The sequence below is a fragment of the Eucalyptus grandis genome, chromosome 1, assembly GCF_016545825.1.
Source record: "Eucalyptus grandis isolate ANBG69807.140 chromosome 1, ASM1654582v1, whole genome shotgun sequence".
Lineage (NCBI taxonomy): Eukaryota > Viridiplantae > Streptophyta > Magnoliopsida > Myrtales > Myrtaceae > Eucalyptus > Eucalyptus grandis.
Window position 1 is genome coordinate 43,715,783 of NC_052612.1, and position 14,477 is coordinate 43,730,259.

General features: G+C 43.5%; 2 protein-coding genes across 3 annotated transcripts; both read left to right on the forward strand.

The window, feature by feature from the left end:
• The first annotated feature begins 3,895 nt into the window (after positions 1–3,895).
• On the forward strand, positions 3,896–7,580 carry LOC104423370 (succinate dehydrogenase [ubiquinone] iron-sulfur subunit 2, mitochondrial). Its single transcript, XM_039315074.1, has 2 exons — positions 3,896–4,911; positions 7,109–7,580. The coding sequence occupies exons 1-2, from the start codon at positions 3,911–3,913 to the stop codon at positions 7,278–7,280; spliced, it is 1,173 nt and encodes a 390-aa protein (XP_039171008.1). The 5' UTR covers positions 3,896–3,910; the 3' UTR covers positions 7,281–7,580.
• A 1,773-nt stretch (positions 7,581–9,353) lies between these two features.
• On the forward strand, positions 9,354–13,301 carry LOC104421203 (transcription factor SRM1). 2 transcript variants are annotated; one of them, XM_010033079.3, is made up of 3 exons: positions 9,354–9,508; positions 9,596–10,635; positions 12,307–13,301. In XM_010033079.3, exons 2-3 carry the CDS (start codon positions 10,250–10,252, stop codon positions 12,818–12,820), a joined length of 900 nt encoding a protein of 299 aa, XP_010031381.1. In that variant the 5' UTR covers positions 9,354–9,508; positions 9,596–10,249; the 3' UTR covers positions 12,821–13,301. The 2 variants fall into 2 exon arrangements, with proteins under 2 accessions (XP_010031381.1, XP_039171011.1); XM_039315077.1 differs by having other exon boundaries at positions 9,368–10,635.
• Positions 13,302–14,477: the final 1,176 nt, after the last annotated feature.

Genomic DNA, 14,477 nt, shown 5'->3' on the forward strand with positions numbered 1-14,477 from the left:
AGCATAAAGGACTTTTGGTAAATTATACTTTGAGAAGCAATTTTGAGAGAAATACTGTTTAATAGAAAGCATATTTGAAAAGCCCTTTGGGTGAGTAATATTGATTTTTTAATTTTTATTTGTTTAAAATTGACAATAATGTTAAAAAAATCAAATACATATATATAATTTAAAAAAAGACCAAACCCTTTGTCGGAGTTTTTTAATTTTTATTTGTTTAAAATTGAAAAAAAAAATAATGTATGCAACTTTAAATATATATTTTGACAATAATGCTAAAAAAATCATATATATAATTTTAAAAAACAAATCAAATGCTTCACCGATTTGGCAAATGGTTTGGTCTTTTTTTAATAAAAAAATAATAATGAGGGTAAAATTAGAAATTTGAAGAATATATGAGGGTAGTTTTGGAAGAAAAAATGAGTTTCAACATTTGGCAAAATACTGAAAGCTCAATGCTAGTCCCTATTAGCATTGGGCTTTCAGCCTTCTCAATGCTAGTTCTCACTTAAAAATTACTTCAAAATAGTTGTCAAACGGTTTAGTATTTCCCTAAGAGATTTTGAAGGCCGAAAGCTCTTTAGGAATGCTAAACCAAACGCACCTATAGGCTTGATTTAAGCCGAACCGTTATAACCTCGTGTTCAATTTCTCTAATCCTTATTCTCTTTATTGTTTATTGCTAAAGTCTATTGGACACTTGCAAGTTGCTCTTAAAGTTCGTTTTGTTGCATAACAGATTCCGTACCTCGTGCATATTTTTATCTTGACTTGTTCTATTCCGCATTAATTTGTCAAAATTTTATATTATCACCTATTCACTCACTCTAGGTGATTTTGGCTAGCAACATTAGTTTGGTTGTTATAGAATGTGGAATAATTACTGTAGGAGGTTCAAGAGGCCTAAAGAATCAAATTGCTGCACCGGCCAAACAAGATGCATTACCATTGTCTCTTATGTTTCTAGTAGCAAATATAATTTCCTTAACGTGCTTTATCAATGTTACATTGTTGCAAACCTTTGGAAATTATCATTGATTATCGAAGAGTAAGGGCAATTCCTGCAATCAATTGTTTGGAAAATAATGCCAAAGATTCTTTTTGTATGCAAGAGATTCTAAAGGTTGTGATGGCAGATGATTTTTCAAATCGATGCTTCACTGTTGAATTTCCTTTTACGTGGAAAATGTTCATCAAAATTGCCTGGAAGTAGAGGTGGGTGGAGCCCACCAAAAAAGAAAAACAAAAAACCCAAAGAATGGACCTGACCCAACTCATTTGGTTTCATTTTAGGGCTTATGTATTTCGGGTCAAATCAGGTCAAAGCACGTGGCCCTTATGCTTTGGGTCGGGTGGCTAACATCAAAACCTGGCCGATCAATTCACGCGGCTTGTGCACTTCCACCTGTCTAACTCTTAATTTTTTTCCAACTTTTTCTGTGCCCTCGCACGGTGGACACACGAACCCAGCAACAAAAGCCAATTCGACGAGGACAATTTGCCAAAAATGGCCACGTCACTGAATTCCGCTCTCCCGACGGCCCAGAATCCGCCACGTCACCAGCTCCCCACCCCCCCGGGCGGAAATCCTCCGCCAATCCACGGTGCTCGATTAATCACCGCAGCATGGGCCAGCGCTCATTTCCGAAGTCCCCGTAGTGCCCCTACCTTAGTCACTTTAATTAGGCGTTGGAAACGATCCGTTTTTGGTCATTTCACCCTTCTCCACCTCCGCAGGCTCTTCCCGAAAATGCCACTAATCCGTCGCTCCGTATCGTCTTCTCGTCTCGCTCTCGCTCTCTCTCTCTCTCTCTCTGCGCAACAATGGCGACTGGTATCTTGAAGCGAGCGATCCTGATCTCGAGGGGGCCCATGTCGTCGGCGGCGCGCCTCCTCATCGCCCGCCGCCAGGGGAGCGAGGCCCAGGCGCAGCCGGTCGAGCCCAAGGCCAAGCCCTCCACCAGCCTCAAGACCTTCTCGATCTACCGGTGGACCCCCGACAGCCTCCTCATCGTCGTCATGGTAATGTCACCATAACCCCCGATTGCACGAGCATTGCAACAAAAACAAAGACCAAACTTGCAGTTCCACCTACTTCTGAAACATGCGCTTCTTCACAGAGCCCATTTCAAGTAAAATGGAAACGCAAGTGATGTGAACTTCACAAAAGGACAAAACAAAGCAAACAAAAGACAGCACCAACCGACCTATTGGTGACATTGAACCTCTCCTCGTCGTTCAAGTAATCCTCGGCGTCCACGAAATCCCCCACTCCGGCCGCGCCTCCTCCCCGGGGCCGGCTCCGCGGCGCGCACCACCTCCGGGTGGGCGTGCTCGAAGTACTCCTCTCCCACTGCTTGTCCTCCCTGTGCCGCTCGAGCTCCGCCACGAGCGGATCGAACGGGACCGGCTCGTGGTGGTGGCGGGCGGCGGCGGCGGGCGGCGGCGGCGGGGGCTTGAAGGTGAAGTTGGACCGGAGCTTCAGGCGGCGGTGGTGGCCGCCGCGGCCATGGCCGGCGGGGGACCGCGGGGAGCGCGAGACGAGGAGGAGGACGAGGACGGCGACGGCAATGTAGATGGCGACGGAGAGCTTGCCCATCTAAAGGGGAAGCGCCGGGACCATGCGGAGGAGATCGGAGATCGGCGGTCGGAGATCGGCGGCGTCGGCGGCGGCGGCGAGGGTTTTGGATCTGGAGAGAGACAGAAGGTGTTTGACGAAATGGGGAAGTGAGGTTTGCCTTGGGGAGCGTGCGATTTGCGCGTTTCTGGAGGTTTTTGCAGGATGCCGCCGGGATCACTCTTCCGCTCTAGAGAGAGAAAGTTTCGAGAAAGAGGAGAGAGATCTGGAAAATTTTCTGTTTTTTTTTTTTTTTGGTTCTTTAGTTCATTTTTAGAGTTGCATCTTAATATCTTATAGAGATTTAACCCGACAAAAGAAAATCAATAAAGTTAGTTGTTCTTTTGGAGAAATATTCGACATAAATTTTAATGAAGTTGGAAATTTCCTAGTTTTAATCATATTCCATTTCATAGATATAGAATCCTGTTTGTAAGGAGTTCCAAAGATAATTCGAATCAATTTTCATTTTTTTTCAAAATGAAATAGATTAGACCTTATTATTGTAAAACAGGAGAACGGAACATATTTTGTAAGTGTTTTCGAGAATGATTTTGTTACGAGCAAAACATCGTAATCATGTTACATTAGAAAATCTACTTTAATGGGGTTATATTTTTTATTATTTTGTGCATTAGTCAAACAGTGAGCCATCATCTCATCTATATTTCTTTTAAGGTGCCTGATTTTTGGATAGATCCAGCTCACATGTATTGATGTGTGTTGATGATCTCTTCTTTGGAGATTAAGATTGAATACGTGAATGTATAATAGCCAAATCCGATAGCTACGTGTATAAATTCAAAATCAGAGAACACCACTCATTTAGTATTCTTGAGGTGCTTTTCTACAAATAAAATGTGCATGCTGCACACAGCATTCGCTCTTTTAGGCTCGAGCATGGGACCTGTGCCGATGATGGCTTTGGTCTCTATCAAGCCTTGGAGCGTGCTTCTTTATGAGGTGTTAGGGAAATTTCTACCATCAATTAACTAATTACATGTGCCTTCCTGCATCACAAGTCACCACTAAAATACATGGTCATAGGTCATGTCTCGTGTTCTTAAAAGAATGGGCAAACAAGACTAGACATATAACCTAGAATAAGCTTATGAACCTTTTCCTAAGGACAAAAGAGTACGACCTAATTAACTGGACCCGTGAATTCAATCTTTCGTTGTAAAGTAGGATTCGCAACATTCATGGCCTCACATGGGGAGGACCATGGTCGACACGCGAACCCAGCAGCAGCAGCAAAAGCGAATTCGACGACGACAAAATTTGCCAAAAATGGCCACGTCACTAAATTCGGCCCCTCCGACGGTCCAGAATCCGCCACGTCACCACCTCCCCCAGAAATCCTCCGCCAATCCACGGTGCTCGATTAATCACCGCACAACGGGCCAGCTCTCATCCGCGAAATCCCCGAACTGCCCCTACCATCGCCCCCTTTATCAGGCGTTCGAGCCGATCCATTTCGGTCATTTCACCTTTCTCCTTCCTCGCAGGCTCTTCCTCGAAAAAGCCCACCAATCCGTCGCCCTCTTTCGTCTTCTTCGTCTTCAGCTCTCCTTCTCCCTGCGCGCAGCAATGGCGACCGGAATCTTGAAGCGCGCGATCGCGATCTCGAGGGGGCCCATGCCGTCGCCGGCGGCGGCGGCGGCGGTGTCGTCGGCGGCGGCGCGCCTCCTCCTCGCCCGGTGCCACGCGAGCGAGGCCGAGGCGCAGCAGGTCGAGCCCAAGGCCAAGCCCACCACCAGCCTCAAGACCTTCTCGATCTACCGGTGGACCCCGGACAGCCCCTCGAAGCCGAAGCTCAAGGACTACCAGATCGACCTCAAGGAGTGCGGGCCCATGGTGCTCGACGCCCTCATCAAGATCAAGAACGAGATCGATCCTTCCCTCACCTTCCGCCGCTCCTGCCGCGAGGGCATCTGCGGCTCCTGCGCCATGAACATCGACGGCTGCAACGGCCTCGCCTGCCTCACCAAGATCCCCGATGGGGCCGACGCCTCGACCATCACCCCGCTGCCGCACATGTTCGTCATCAAGGACCTCGTCGTCGACATGACCAACTTCTACAACCAGTACAAGAGCATCGAGCCGTGGCTGAAGCGGAAGAACCCGCCATCCGAGCCCGGGAAGGAGATCCTGCAGAGCAAGAAGGACCGGGCGAAGCTGGACGGGATGTACGAGTGCATATTGTGCGCCTGCTGCAGCACCTCTTGCCCCAGTTACTGGTGGAACCCTGAGTCGTACTTGGGACCGGCTGCTTTGCTTCACGCCAACAGGTATATCGCTGCTTTTCAATTATAATTGAATCGATTCCGTTGGATTTGGGTTCTTTGTTTCAGCGTTGTGGATGTCATTTTTGATACTGACGAGAAATTGGTAAGGCTGGTTGATCTTTGTTTGCACGGTGCATTGTAATTCAGGTAATCATTTACTATGCTGGGGCTTTGTCTTAGTTTTTTGTTTTTCGTCTATCAGTTTACTATGTTCTGTCATTTAAGTATATCTAGGATAGAACTTTTGCTTCGTTGGGGTTGGGAAATTATTTGATTTTGTTCAGGCTCTGGCTTTTAGCTTGAGAGAGCATCTGTCGTAACGAGAGAGAATTGCGAGCAAAGAGGGTGATTAACTTGGCACTTTGTTTAACTGTAAATCTGCGACTTCAAAGGTAGTTTGTCATAAAGAGCTTGCGCTCAGTTTTCCCCTTAAAGAAGGAAACGGAATGAGAATTGAATTCTTGAGTAGATATCTTGCAATAGTAGTTTTTTCTGTGTCTGTAATTATTTGAACCATTATTTGTTCCGAGGCAGATATTATCTGTGGAATGGTAGTGTCAATCCATAAAAAGAACTCTTCTTTTGACCTCCAGATGAAAAATAATATTCAAAGGGCAGTATGCTAGTCCTTTAAAGTCTCAAATGTTTTTAAAAGATTGGTAATTTTTCCCCTTTGATCATCACTATATCCATTTGAGTTTGAGAAGTTGAAAGTAGTGTTTTTGTTGGTCACGTTAGCTATATGTCCTGAGGATCTTGCATCATCCAAAGGTAGACGATGAATGGATTGGGACCAAGTTAGTCTGCAAAGATTCTGTCTTGAAGTTTCTTTTCCGTTGTATTTTGGTTGAACTTCCAGGTCATTCTATAAGGCTAAGGTGCATCTGTCCATCTCAAAGTACGCCCTCAACTTTTAACTGTAGTGATTAGATCCCTCATGGTTCTGAATAGTGGGCATTCATTGACATTCTTGGAGATGAATGTTTAATGTTTGACCCCTGGCCTTTAAATTGTATGCGTACAGCCCTGCAACTAATATCTTTGGTTTGTGTAGGGCCAAAATCTTGCCAGAAAATGTTAAAATTAGCCTTGGAATGCCTCCTGGAATACTCCTCCTTTCCCATAGATTACCACTTATTGTCATGTCCCTCAGTTTTCTTTTTTCTTTTTTTGGCTGATTGAATGCCTACAGATGACATTATTTAAAGAGGAAAGTTTAAGATTTGAAACCCCTCTAAACTTGTGCGAGATAACACTGCTTACAGTATACTGACTTGGTTACATGTTGGTATGCAAAAGGACCCAGTCAAGGAGGTTTTCTTTCACTAACTTTGACACTCTTAAACAAGGGGCTTCGGAGTGAATCTTTCATGAATTAAATTTGAATGGTTTCAACTGTAAAAGTGGAAGTTTGAGGTGGTTTAATTATGTTAATGGAGGGAGCCTTAGTGTATTCAGACTCTTCTAATACCGTTATGGTTTTCTGGGGAACTTCATGCAGAATTGAAGGGGTTGAACATTTGCTTGAAAGCACGCAACTTCTAATTATTTGATCAGGGTGCTATCTTAACATCCCTCAATGCTCAGACAGACACACACACACACAAACTCTGCATCTGGATTCCACACATGCTAGTTGCATGCACATGGGCACAGTATGCCTTCTGGATTCCACGTGTGCTAGTTGCATGCACATGTACACAGTATGTCTTTCTCTATAGAGTGATTAGATGCATTCATGAGAGTAAACATTAAGACTATGATGCATTTATCAATGACTAAGTTTACTATTAATATGAAGTTGTTTGTTATCAACCTCTTCTCTCCATTTCCTGTTTTGCTAGTGTTGGATGGTTTTGTTGATCAATCTTAACCTCGCTTGTTGTTCAAGGTTGGATGCCTAAAGTGCAATTGAAGGTTTTACTCTTTGGTCATGATTTCCAGCCACGTGTTAGCTTCTTGTTGATGCATTGCGAAATCTGGACCTTAATGATTGGTTTTATAGTTTGGTTAGCTGCTTTTTCACATTTAGTTAGTCCCGACATCAGAACTTTTTAGACAGAATGCTAGCTTCACAGATAAGACGAAGCTTGCTTGAGAGATTGCCATGCATCATCTTCCTTTGAAGTTCAGATCACTCTCAATTTTGCTATAGATATGTTTGGTAGTAACAATTCCTTCATTTTGTTGGTGAATGCAGGTGGATCATGGACAGCAGAGATGAATTTACGAAGGAGCGGCTTGATGCGATTAATGATGAATTTAAGCTCTACCGTTGCCATACTATATTGAATTGTGCTCGAGCCTGCCCCAAGGGATTGAACCCAGGAAAACAGATTATAAATATCAAGCAGCTGGAGCTTGCCAAGTAGCCTATGAACCTATGATTCAGAACCGTTAACATGTTTTGGTGGCCAGCGATATGGGCAGATATTTTTTTTTTCCAAGCTTTGTGAACCTTTTGTTATTTAGGCAATAAATTGTGCGCTCGGTATGTTCCATCTGTATCCCTATTTGTTTTAACTCAAATTGATGCACATATTTTGGCTCGGTCAAGTAATTGTTTGGTAGACTTTTAAACCAGACTAGATTAGTTTGTCCGGAGCCTGTATGTTTTGATTGTGTCAAAACATAAGCAAATTTGGGAAGGAGCATGGATTTTTTTCTGAGTAGATTGTAATGTTCCAGATGCAAAAGTGTGGTCATCATTCAGTCATCCTATTCGGGTCATTCACTGTGCATGTATGTATGGGAAGCCTCTGATAAATTCTGGAGATTGATGCTGCTTATGCGTCAGTGGTTGTCCTCTTCTCACAGCATGGGCAAGAAATTAGTGCCTTTACTTTGAGAAGTATGGTATTTGAAAGTGCACGGGACGTTCCTCTTCTCAAGAGTACGTTTCATGTAGATGGTGATTTTGGTAATGATCAGGGCACATCACGTGAGTATGTTTGTGCAGCGCTTGAAGAGACTAACACAAGGAAGAAGTTGCCCAACCTTCTCCTGTAAGACAATCAGAAGTTTCCATTCATTCTACTGGTAACTTCATGAAGAACATGGAGAAGGCATTCTCTATGCATAGGTCATCAAGTAGATATCTGTTTCTAAAAGTTGGAAACCTAGCTATTAGTGTGCAAGAATTAGGGCCTGTTTGACAAATTTTGTTTTTGTTCCTTGGAACAAAAATTTCTGTTTTTTTGTTCCAAGAAATAAAAAAAGAATTGAAATGGTAAAAAATTTTTGTTCTTGGAAAAGTATAAAAAGGTAGAAAAAAGTTATTTCTTATTTTCGGAAATAATTTCGAAAAATAATTTTTTTTTTCTCTTTCTTCTTCTTCTTCTAGCCACGACGAGGCTCGTCGACTCGAATCTCACCGTGACTTAGGTGAGGTCGAGCCTTGTCAATGGCCTTGATGGCCATGTTCTTCTTCTTTTTCTAGCCACGACGAGGCTCATCGGCCCGAGCCTCACCATGGCTGGGCGAGGCCAACCTTGCGTCGCTTAGGTGAGGTCGGCGGCAAAGATGGCTATCGAGGCCATTAGTGAGGCTCCTCCCATGAGCTCGTTGAGCTCGCCACCCCCGTGTGAGTGTCAGCCATGGCTGGCGACCCCTATAAAGAGAAAGAAGGAAAAAAAGAATAAAGAATAAAAAAGAAGGAAAAAATAAAAAATAAAAAAAAAAGAAAAAAAGAATAAAGAAAGAAAAAAGGAAAAAATATAATAAAATATTAAAAATTAAAAGAAACAACAAATATTGTATAAATTTACTAAATACATTTCTATTCTTGGAGTATTTTTTTTTTTTTTGCGTTATCGCGTGTTCTTATACTTAGAAATTATTTTTAGGAACAAAAATAAAAAAATAAATTATTTATGTTAAAAAATTATTCTCCAAAATAGAAATATTACCAAACACGTCTTAGTTTTCTTTTTATGCCACATCATTTGAATGTCCTAGCAGGTGATGCAAACATATGCCTAGCGACTTTTCGGGTGGTCATGTTCGGGAACAGTAGTGATGGGCATCATGGGTGGAGAGTTTTATGGGTCGAGTTTGGTTGTGTGCGGCGCTCACAGTCACAGTGGAGCCACGAGCCATCTTCAGATTGGCGGAATTTGCATTTGTGAGACCGGGAGGTGCCGGGATCCCACGTTCACGAGTCATCCTTGCACGGAACGGCTCACTAACATGGCTTGCCACCACCAGCAAACAGACCGGCTTTCATCTGTTTGGGGAAGCCATCTCCCAGGACTTTTTTCAGACCATTTTTTTACCACGAGCCGCAGCTGGATCGCCAATGTCCGGGGGACTGGATTTCGCGATCCCAAAAGGAGAAATTCCTAAATCCGATAAGAATCCGAATCTACTATTACCCCTTTTTACCATGTCTTCCCCTTCCCTAAAATGGAAGAAACCAAAACAAGGGGGCGGAAAGTTTCCTCCTTTTTGAAATCCGCCGGGGGGGGAGGCAAGAGAAGTAAATGCTCACAGGCTGTCACATCGTAATCCTCCTTGCTGGCAATTCCCCTCCTTCCCTTTCTATCCGTTCGCAGGATTTCCACTTTCGTCGTCAGGCGGTTTCCGCCGATTTTCCTCCATTGTCGGTTCATCCTTGGACGCTCGTTCACTCTCTCTCTTCTCCCGCTGTGAATTTTTTTTTTAACTCTCAGTCAAAATCTTTCCACAGGAGCTTTAATTGATGGCGGAGGTCGCGCCTTTACTGCGTCACGGATATTTATGGGTTGCAGAGATATTTTTTTTGGGCCACGCCAACGCCATCGACTGAAAGCCGACCTTCCTTCTTCTTCCTGCTCTTCTGCGCTTTTTGCCTTTTCAATTCGTCAATAGGTCGGCCGAAAGCCCAACGACGAAGGAAAAAGGGCGAGGAGCTTTTGCCGTCGACTCGGCTCGACTCGCGCAAGCGTCCAATTTCCCGAATTTCGGAGCGGATCCCTATGATTCCAGCAGATTCAGCGGGAATTCAGAAAATCCCTTCGCCTCGCTAATTGGGTTTTCTTCATTCACGCTAAAGAGGAAAAGGGGAGGAAAAAAATCGAGTCTTTTGTCCGGGCTTGCTTGTCGGCTTCTCCCCCCACTTCCTGCTCATAATTTCGCGGCGTCCCTGCAACTTGCGGACCGCAGCGGTAGTTGGGCATTTAGCGGATTCGAATCCCGAGGGGTTTCGGGGATAAAGACGCTGTCTTGGAGTTTGATATTGGGGGGGAATCAAATTGGGGTTGGTTCGATAGCTCCGTAGATCTGCTGTCGAGTTTCATTTGGTCGCGCTGCTGAGTCGCGTGAAGTCGTTCGGAGTTGGGAAGGGTGTGTGGGTTTTGCTTTGATGACTGTCGATGAAGCAGTGAGCCCTAGTTGTTCCTCGTGGAGTAAGGAACAGGACAAGGCGTTCGAGAATGCCCTGGCTACCCACTTCGAGGTCTCCCCGGATTGGTGGGAGAAGGTAGCATCCGACGTGCCCGGCAAAACCCTAGAGGAGATTAAGCTCCACTACGAGGACCTGGTGGAAGATGTCAATAGGATAGAGGCTGGCCGCGTGCCTCTGCCGTCCTACAGTTCGGCTTGCTCGGATGGCTCCGCCAGTAACTTAGGGGAGGAGGAGAGCGGGAAGAAGGGCGGCGGCGGTAGCGGCGAGTCAAACCAGGGAGGGAAAGGCTCGAGGTCGGATCAGGAGAGAAGGAAGGGGATTGCTTGGACAGAGGAAGAACACAGGTGGGGTCTTCTTCTTGTATATCTGACCATGTGATTTTGGGAAAGAAGGTAACATGTGCGCAATAGTTAATTGGTCGTGAGCTGATATACGACACTGTGATTTTGCTTTTGCTGCCCTTCCTTTTGTTCGGTTGATCTGTGTTTTGGATACTGAAATGACTCGCAGTTTAGTGGCTGATTTCTCATCAAGCTTCATTTCTGTTCACTGGCATATCTGTTGGGTTGAGTTTAGTAATGTGCAGTTTAGACCCTCTTTAATTGTCAGTTAGTGCTTATATTGCACAAGAAACCTTGGCAGGCCCCCACGGAGTACGATGTCTTTTTGCAGTTTAGACATTGGCCTGCTGCAGTCAAGCCTAGTTAATGCGATCTAGCTTTCATTTTTTTTTGACAATATGTTGGTGATAGAGCTGCTAATGTAATATTGCGGCCATTTGGCATTTTTTCATCAACTGCAATTGTTTGTTAAAGTAAAAAAGGCAGTCTGAGTCTTAAATGGAGACTGGCCAATTGTTCTATTTGAGTAACATGATTCAAACTGCTGAATGTTTCAATAAAGTTCTCTCGATATAGCAGGATCCCCTCCCCACTTAGTGGAATAGGGCTTGGTGATGTGGTGGTCGGTTCACATGCTCAATTAGGCTTTGAGGTTTTTGATGAATTAAGTAAGGTCAAAATGGTCTAGGGATTGCTACTTCAACTTGAACATGACTTGATCCATCATCTGATAACATTGAGTGGAATCATAAATAAAATACCAAAGACCAACCTTGGTGGGGCCAATGGGCAATGATCTGTGAGGTGAATACTGCCACTGCTGATGGACGGGGAAGTGACGGTAACCCTCAGAAGGCACGTGAGCTCCATTTTCAGGCAAGAGAATTTCGTTGCTTGGAATTGTGCTTCTTGATATCTTTATCAATGGAATTGAGAATTGACATTATTAAAGGAAGAGGTCAAGTGATAGCCTTTACTGCACTGATGGTATTAATTTCGTTTTTGTGTAGTAGGTTATTCCTATGGACGTGGTAAGCTAAAGCTGCTATAGTGACTTAATGTTTCTTTGTTGGTTACAAGGAAATAGTTGTCCATGTTATCTTAATTGATGGGCTTGTGAAAGCATTATGATTTAGATCTGTGATGCTTGCATGAAACGGTTTATTTTCTTGTAAAATATTGCTAAGCTGGTTTGTTGGTTGGGTTCAGTAGGATGATACTATGTATAAAGCCACATCTTTATCTTATCCAGCAGCCATGTTGCCAGCAAGCATGGTGAATGGCAATGAGCTACCTTTCTAAGGGAGCATATAAAATCTTGAACATTTTATTAGTTTATGTTATGATCCAGATTTAAAGTTTTTATCATGATAGACTCAGAAAATTCAGCTCGTTTTGTTTAGAGGCCCTAAACGGAAATAGAATGCAATCTTACATGCACGCTTAATTGTTTCAAGCCCTTGATAGGCCAGACATATAAACAAGTTTACTGCAACTTATGGCTGTTGCCTCCCAGTTTCAGTTTTGTTGCAGGCTGATCTTAACTATTTGTCTGATGATTAAATATGTGGTGGTGTTACTGTTTCAATTACATTGTTATTGTTTGATGCTATGCCTTTTTTGACCCGTACATTTCAACCTTGGGTTTTCATGTATGTGTCATTTTGGAAGCAGGTTATTTCTTCTAGGCCTAGATAAATATGGGAAAGGCGATTGGCGAAGTATTTCCCGGAACTTTGTTGTCACAAGGACGCCTACGCAAGTTGCGAGCCATGCACAGAAGTATTTTATCCGTCTGAGCTCTGTTAACAAAGATAGGAGGCGATCTAGCATTCATGATATCACTACCGTAGGCAGTGGAGACCTTTCAGCACCTCAAGGCCCTATTACAGGTCAAAATCAAACAGATGGCTCTGCGGGAGGAGTGTCTTCTGGCAAATCTAACAAACAATCTCCTCAATCTCCAGCAGTGACGTCAGGTGTTGCAGTTTCAGGTCCTCCTCCATCAATTGGACAACCGGTGGGTGGCCCTTTTGTCTCTGCTGTTGGTACTCCAGTAAATCTCTCTACTGCGCCACACATGGCATATGGCGTTAGAGGTCAAGTACAAGGCACTGTGGTTCCTGGTGCGCCAATCAATATGGGCTCCGTGACTTATCCAATGCCACATGCATCGGCACACAGGTGATGCAGCTTAAGCTGGACAATATCAGACTGGCTGAGGTTCTCTGCTTTTGCTCCTGTTGGATGATGGAATGTGATCTGATAATAGGATGGTTTGGTGCAAAGACAACTATTATTTCTGTTGCTTTCAAATAAGTTGTGGTGGGAGGAATAACATCAATCTCTAGCGGCATGGCAAAGATGTGGCATTTCAGGGCGTCAAAGTGTACTGTCGTTCATTTGTTTAGACCCACACTGTGGTACTAGAAGTAGTTCATGAAAGGTTCTTTTCAGCAGTGTCATTTGTAAAGAAGTGTTTGGGTTGTAGCGATTAGCATTATCAAGCGACTTCATGGCAATGCATTTTGAATTATGATCTGCTTGCTCTTGCCTTGGGAAATTTGATGTACTGTGGTGGATTTCGCCTCAAAGGAGGCAAACATGGGAATATGTAGACGTCGTGGCTATGATCCTTCTCTCATTTGATATACATACGTACATATGTACATCATATGCATTCTTTCTCAATTTAGTGTTATTTACTGGTGCTGCACAAAAACTACTTAGCTCTGGGTTGAGCTGGAGCTGATATTTTCACTAGAAAACAGATGGATGTTAGAACATATTTGAAAATAACACATACTGAAATCATAGAATTGCTCAGTGCATCAACTTCATTAATCTGTTCTTACTTTGCATTTTTAAGCAGTGTCGTGCTTGTCATGCATGATAACCGTGCTAATTTCACTTGTCTCTGCCATCTCAAGTGACCCAATAGTTTTTCCAAGGCTGGATCTTCCCGCAATACTGAATCCTATATGTACACCAGTAAACAGAGAGTAATTTTAGAGAATCTGGTGAATCTTGCATGAATTTTTCCAAATATTCCATTCAAATTTGAAAATTGGGTGAGGGATTCATATCTATATATATTTTTTTATTTTTGACTTTTTTCCCAAACCCAGGGAATGAACCCAACTCTCTAAAGTATAATAACAATGGTAATAAACAAGTTCTTCAACCAAAATTAAAACCCGAGTGTAGCTCAGCCTAGAATGAGCGTTTCGCGTCATCACCCAAAATTCACTGTTTGATTTTCTTCTTCTCTAGCTTCAAATAGTCTGAGTACCAGCTTTTTCCTAAGCAGAGAAAAGCAACTCCAAGCTTTGATGCTATGAATGGCACTCAAACAGTGACGTAGAGGATTGAATGCTCGGACAATGGCAAACGCGGAACATTCCCTTGATTTGAGAATCAATCGGATTGCACTTGATCGAAGTGAAGAACGAAAGCCACTCTAGTCTCGTCACTTTTCTATGAAGGGGTAGAATTTTGCGAAAGGGCTTTCAGGTCTCGGCTATAGTCTCTGCTACGCGCCACCCAGCAGAATACTTCACCGAATGCGTCAACCGAAAAATGGTTAAGTACAGTATTCGTCTGAAAGCTCTTCCATTCCGTTTGGTATTATGTAAGTTAGTACACCAACCTGTGTCTGTGGCCTGGCTATGGTCTCTCCCGGGGCCGGGGCAGCAGGGGGGGAATGCATCATAATTCAAAATATTCATCTTCATCTGAACGCTTACATAACATACTGTATTACATAAGTATTCGAAAATGCGTTAGGACACTCTGTTCAGGAATTATGAAACAATATGAACGGATCACAACGAGGGATTTGTCTT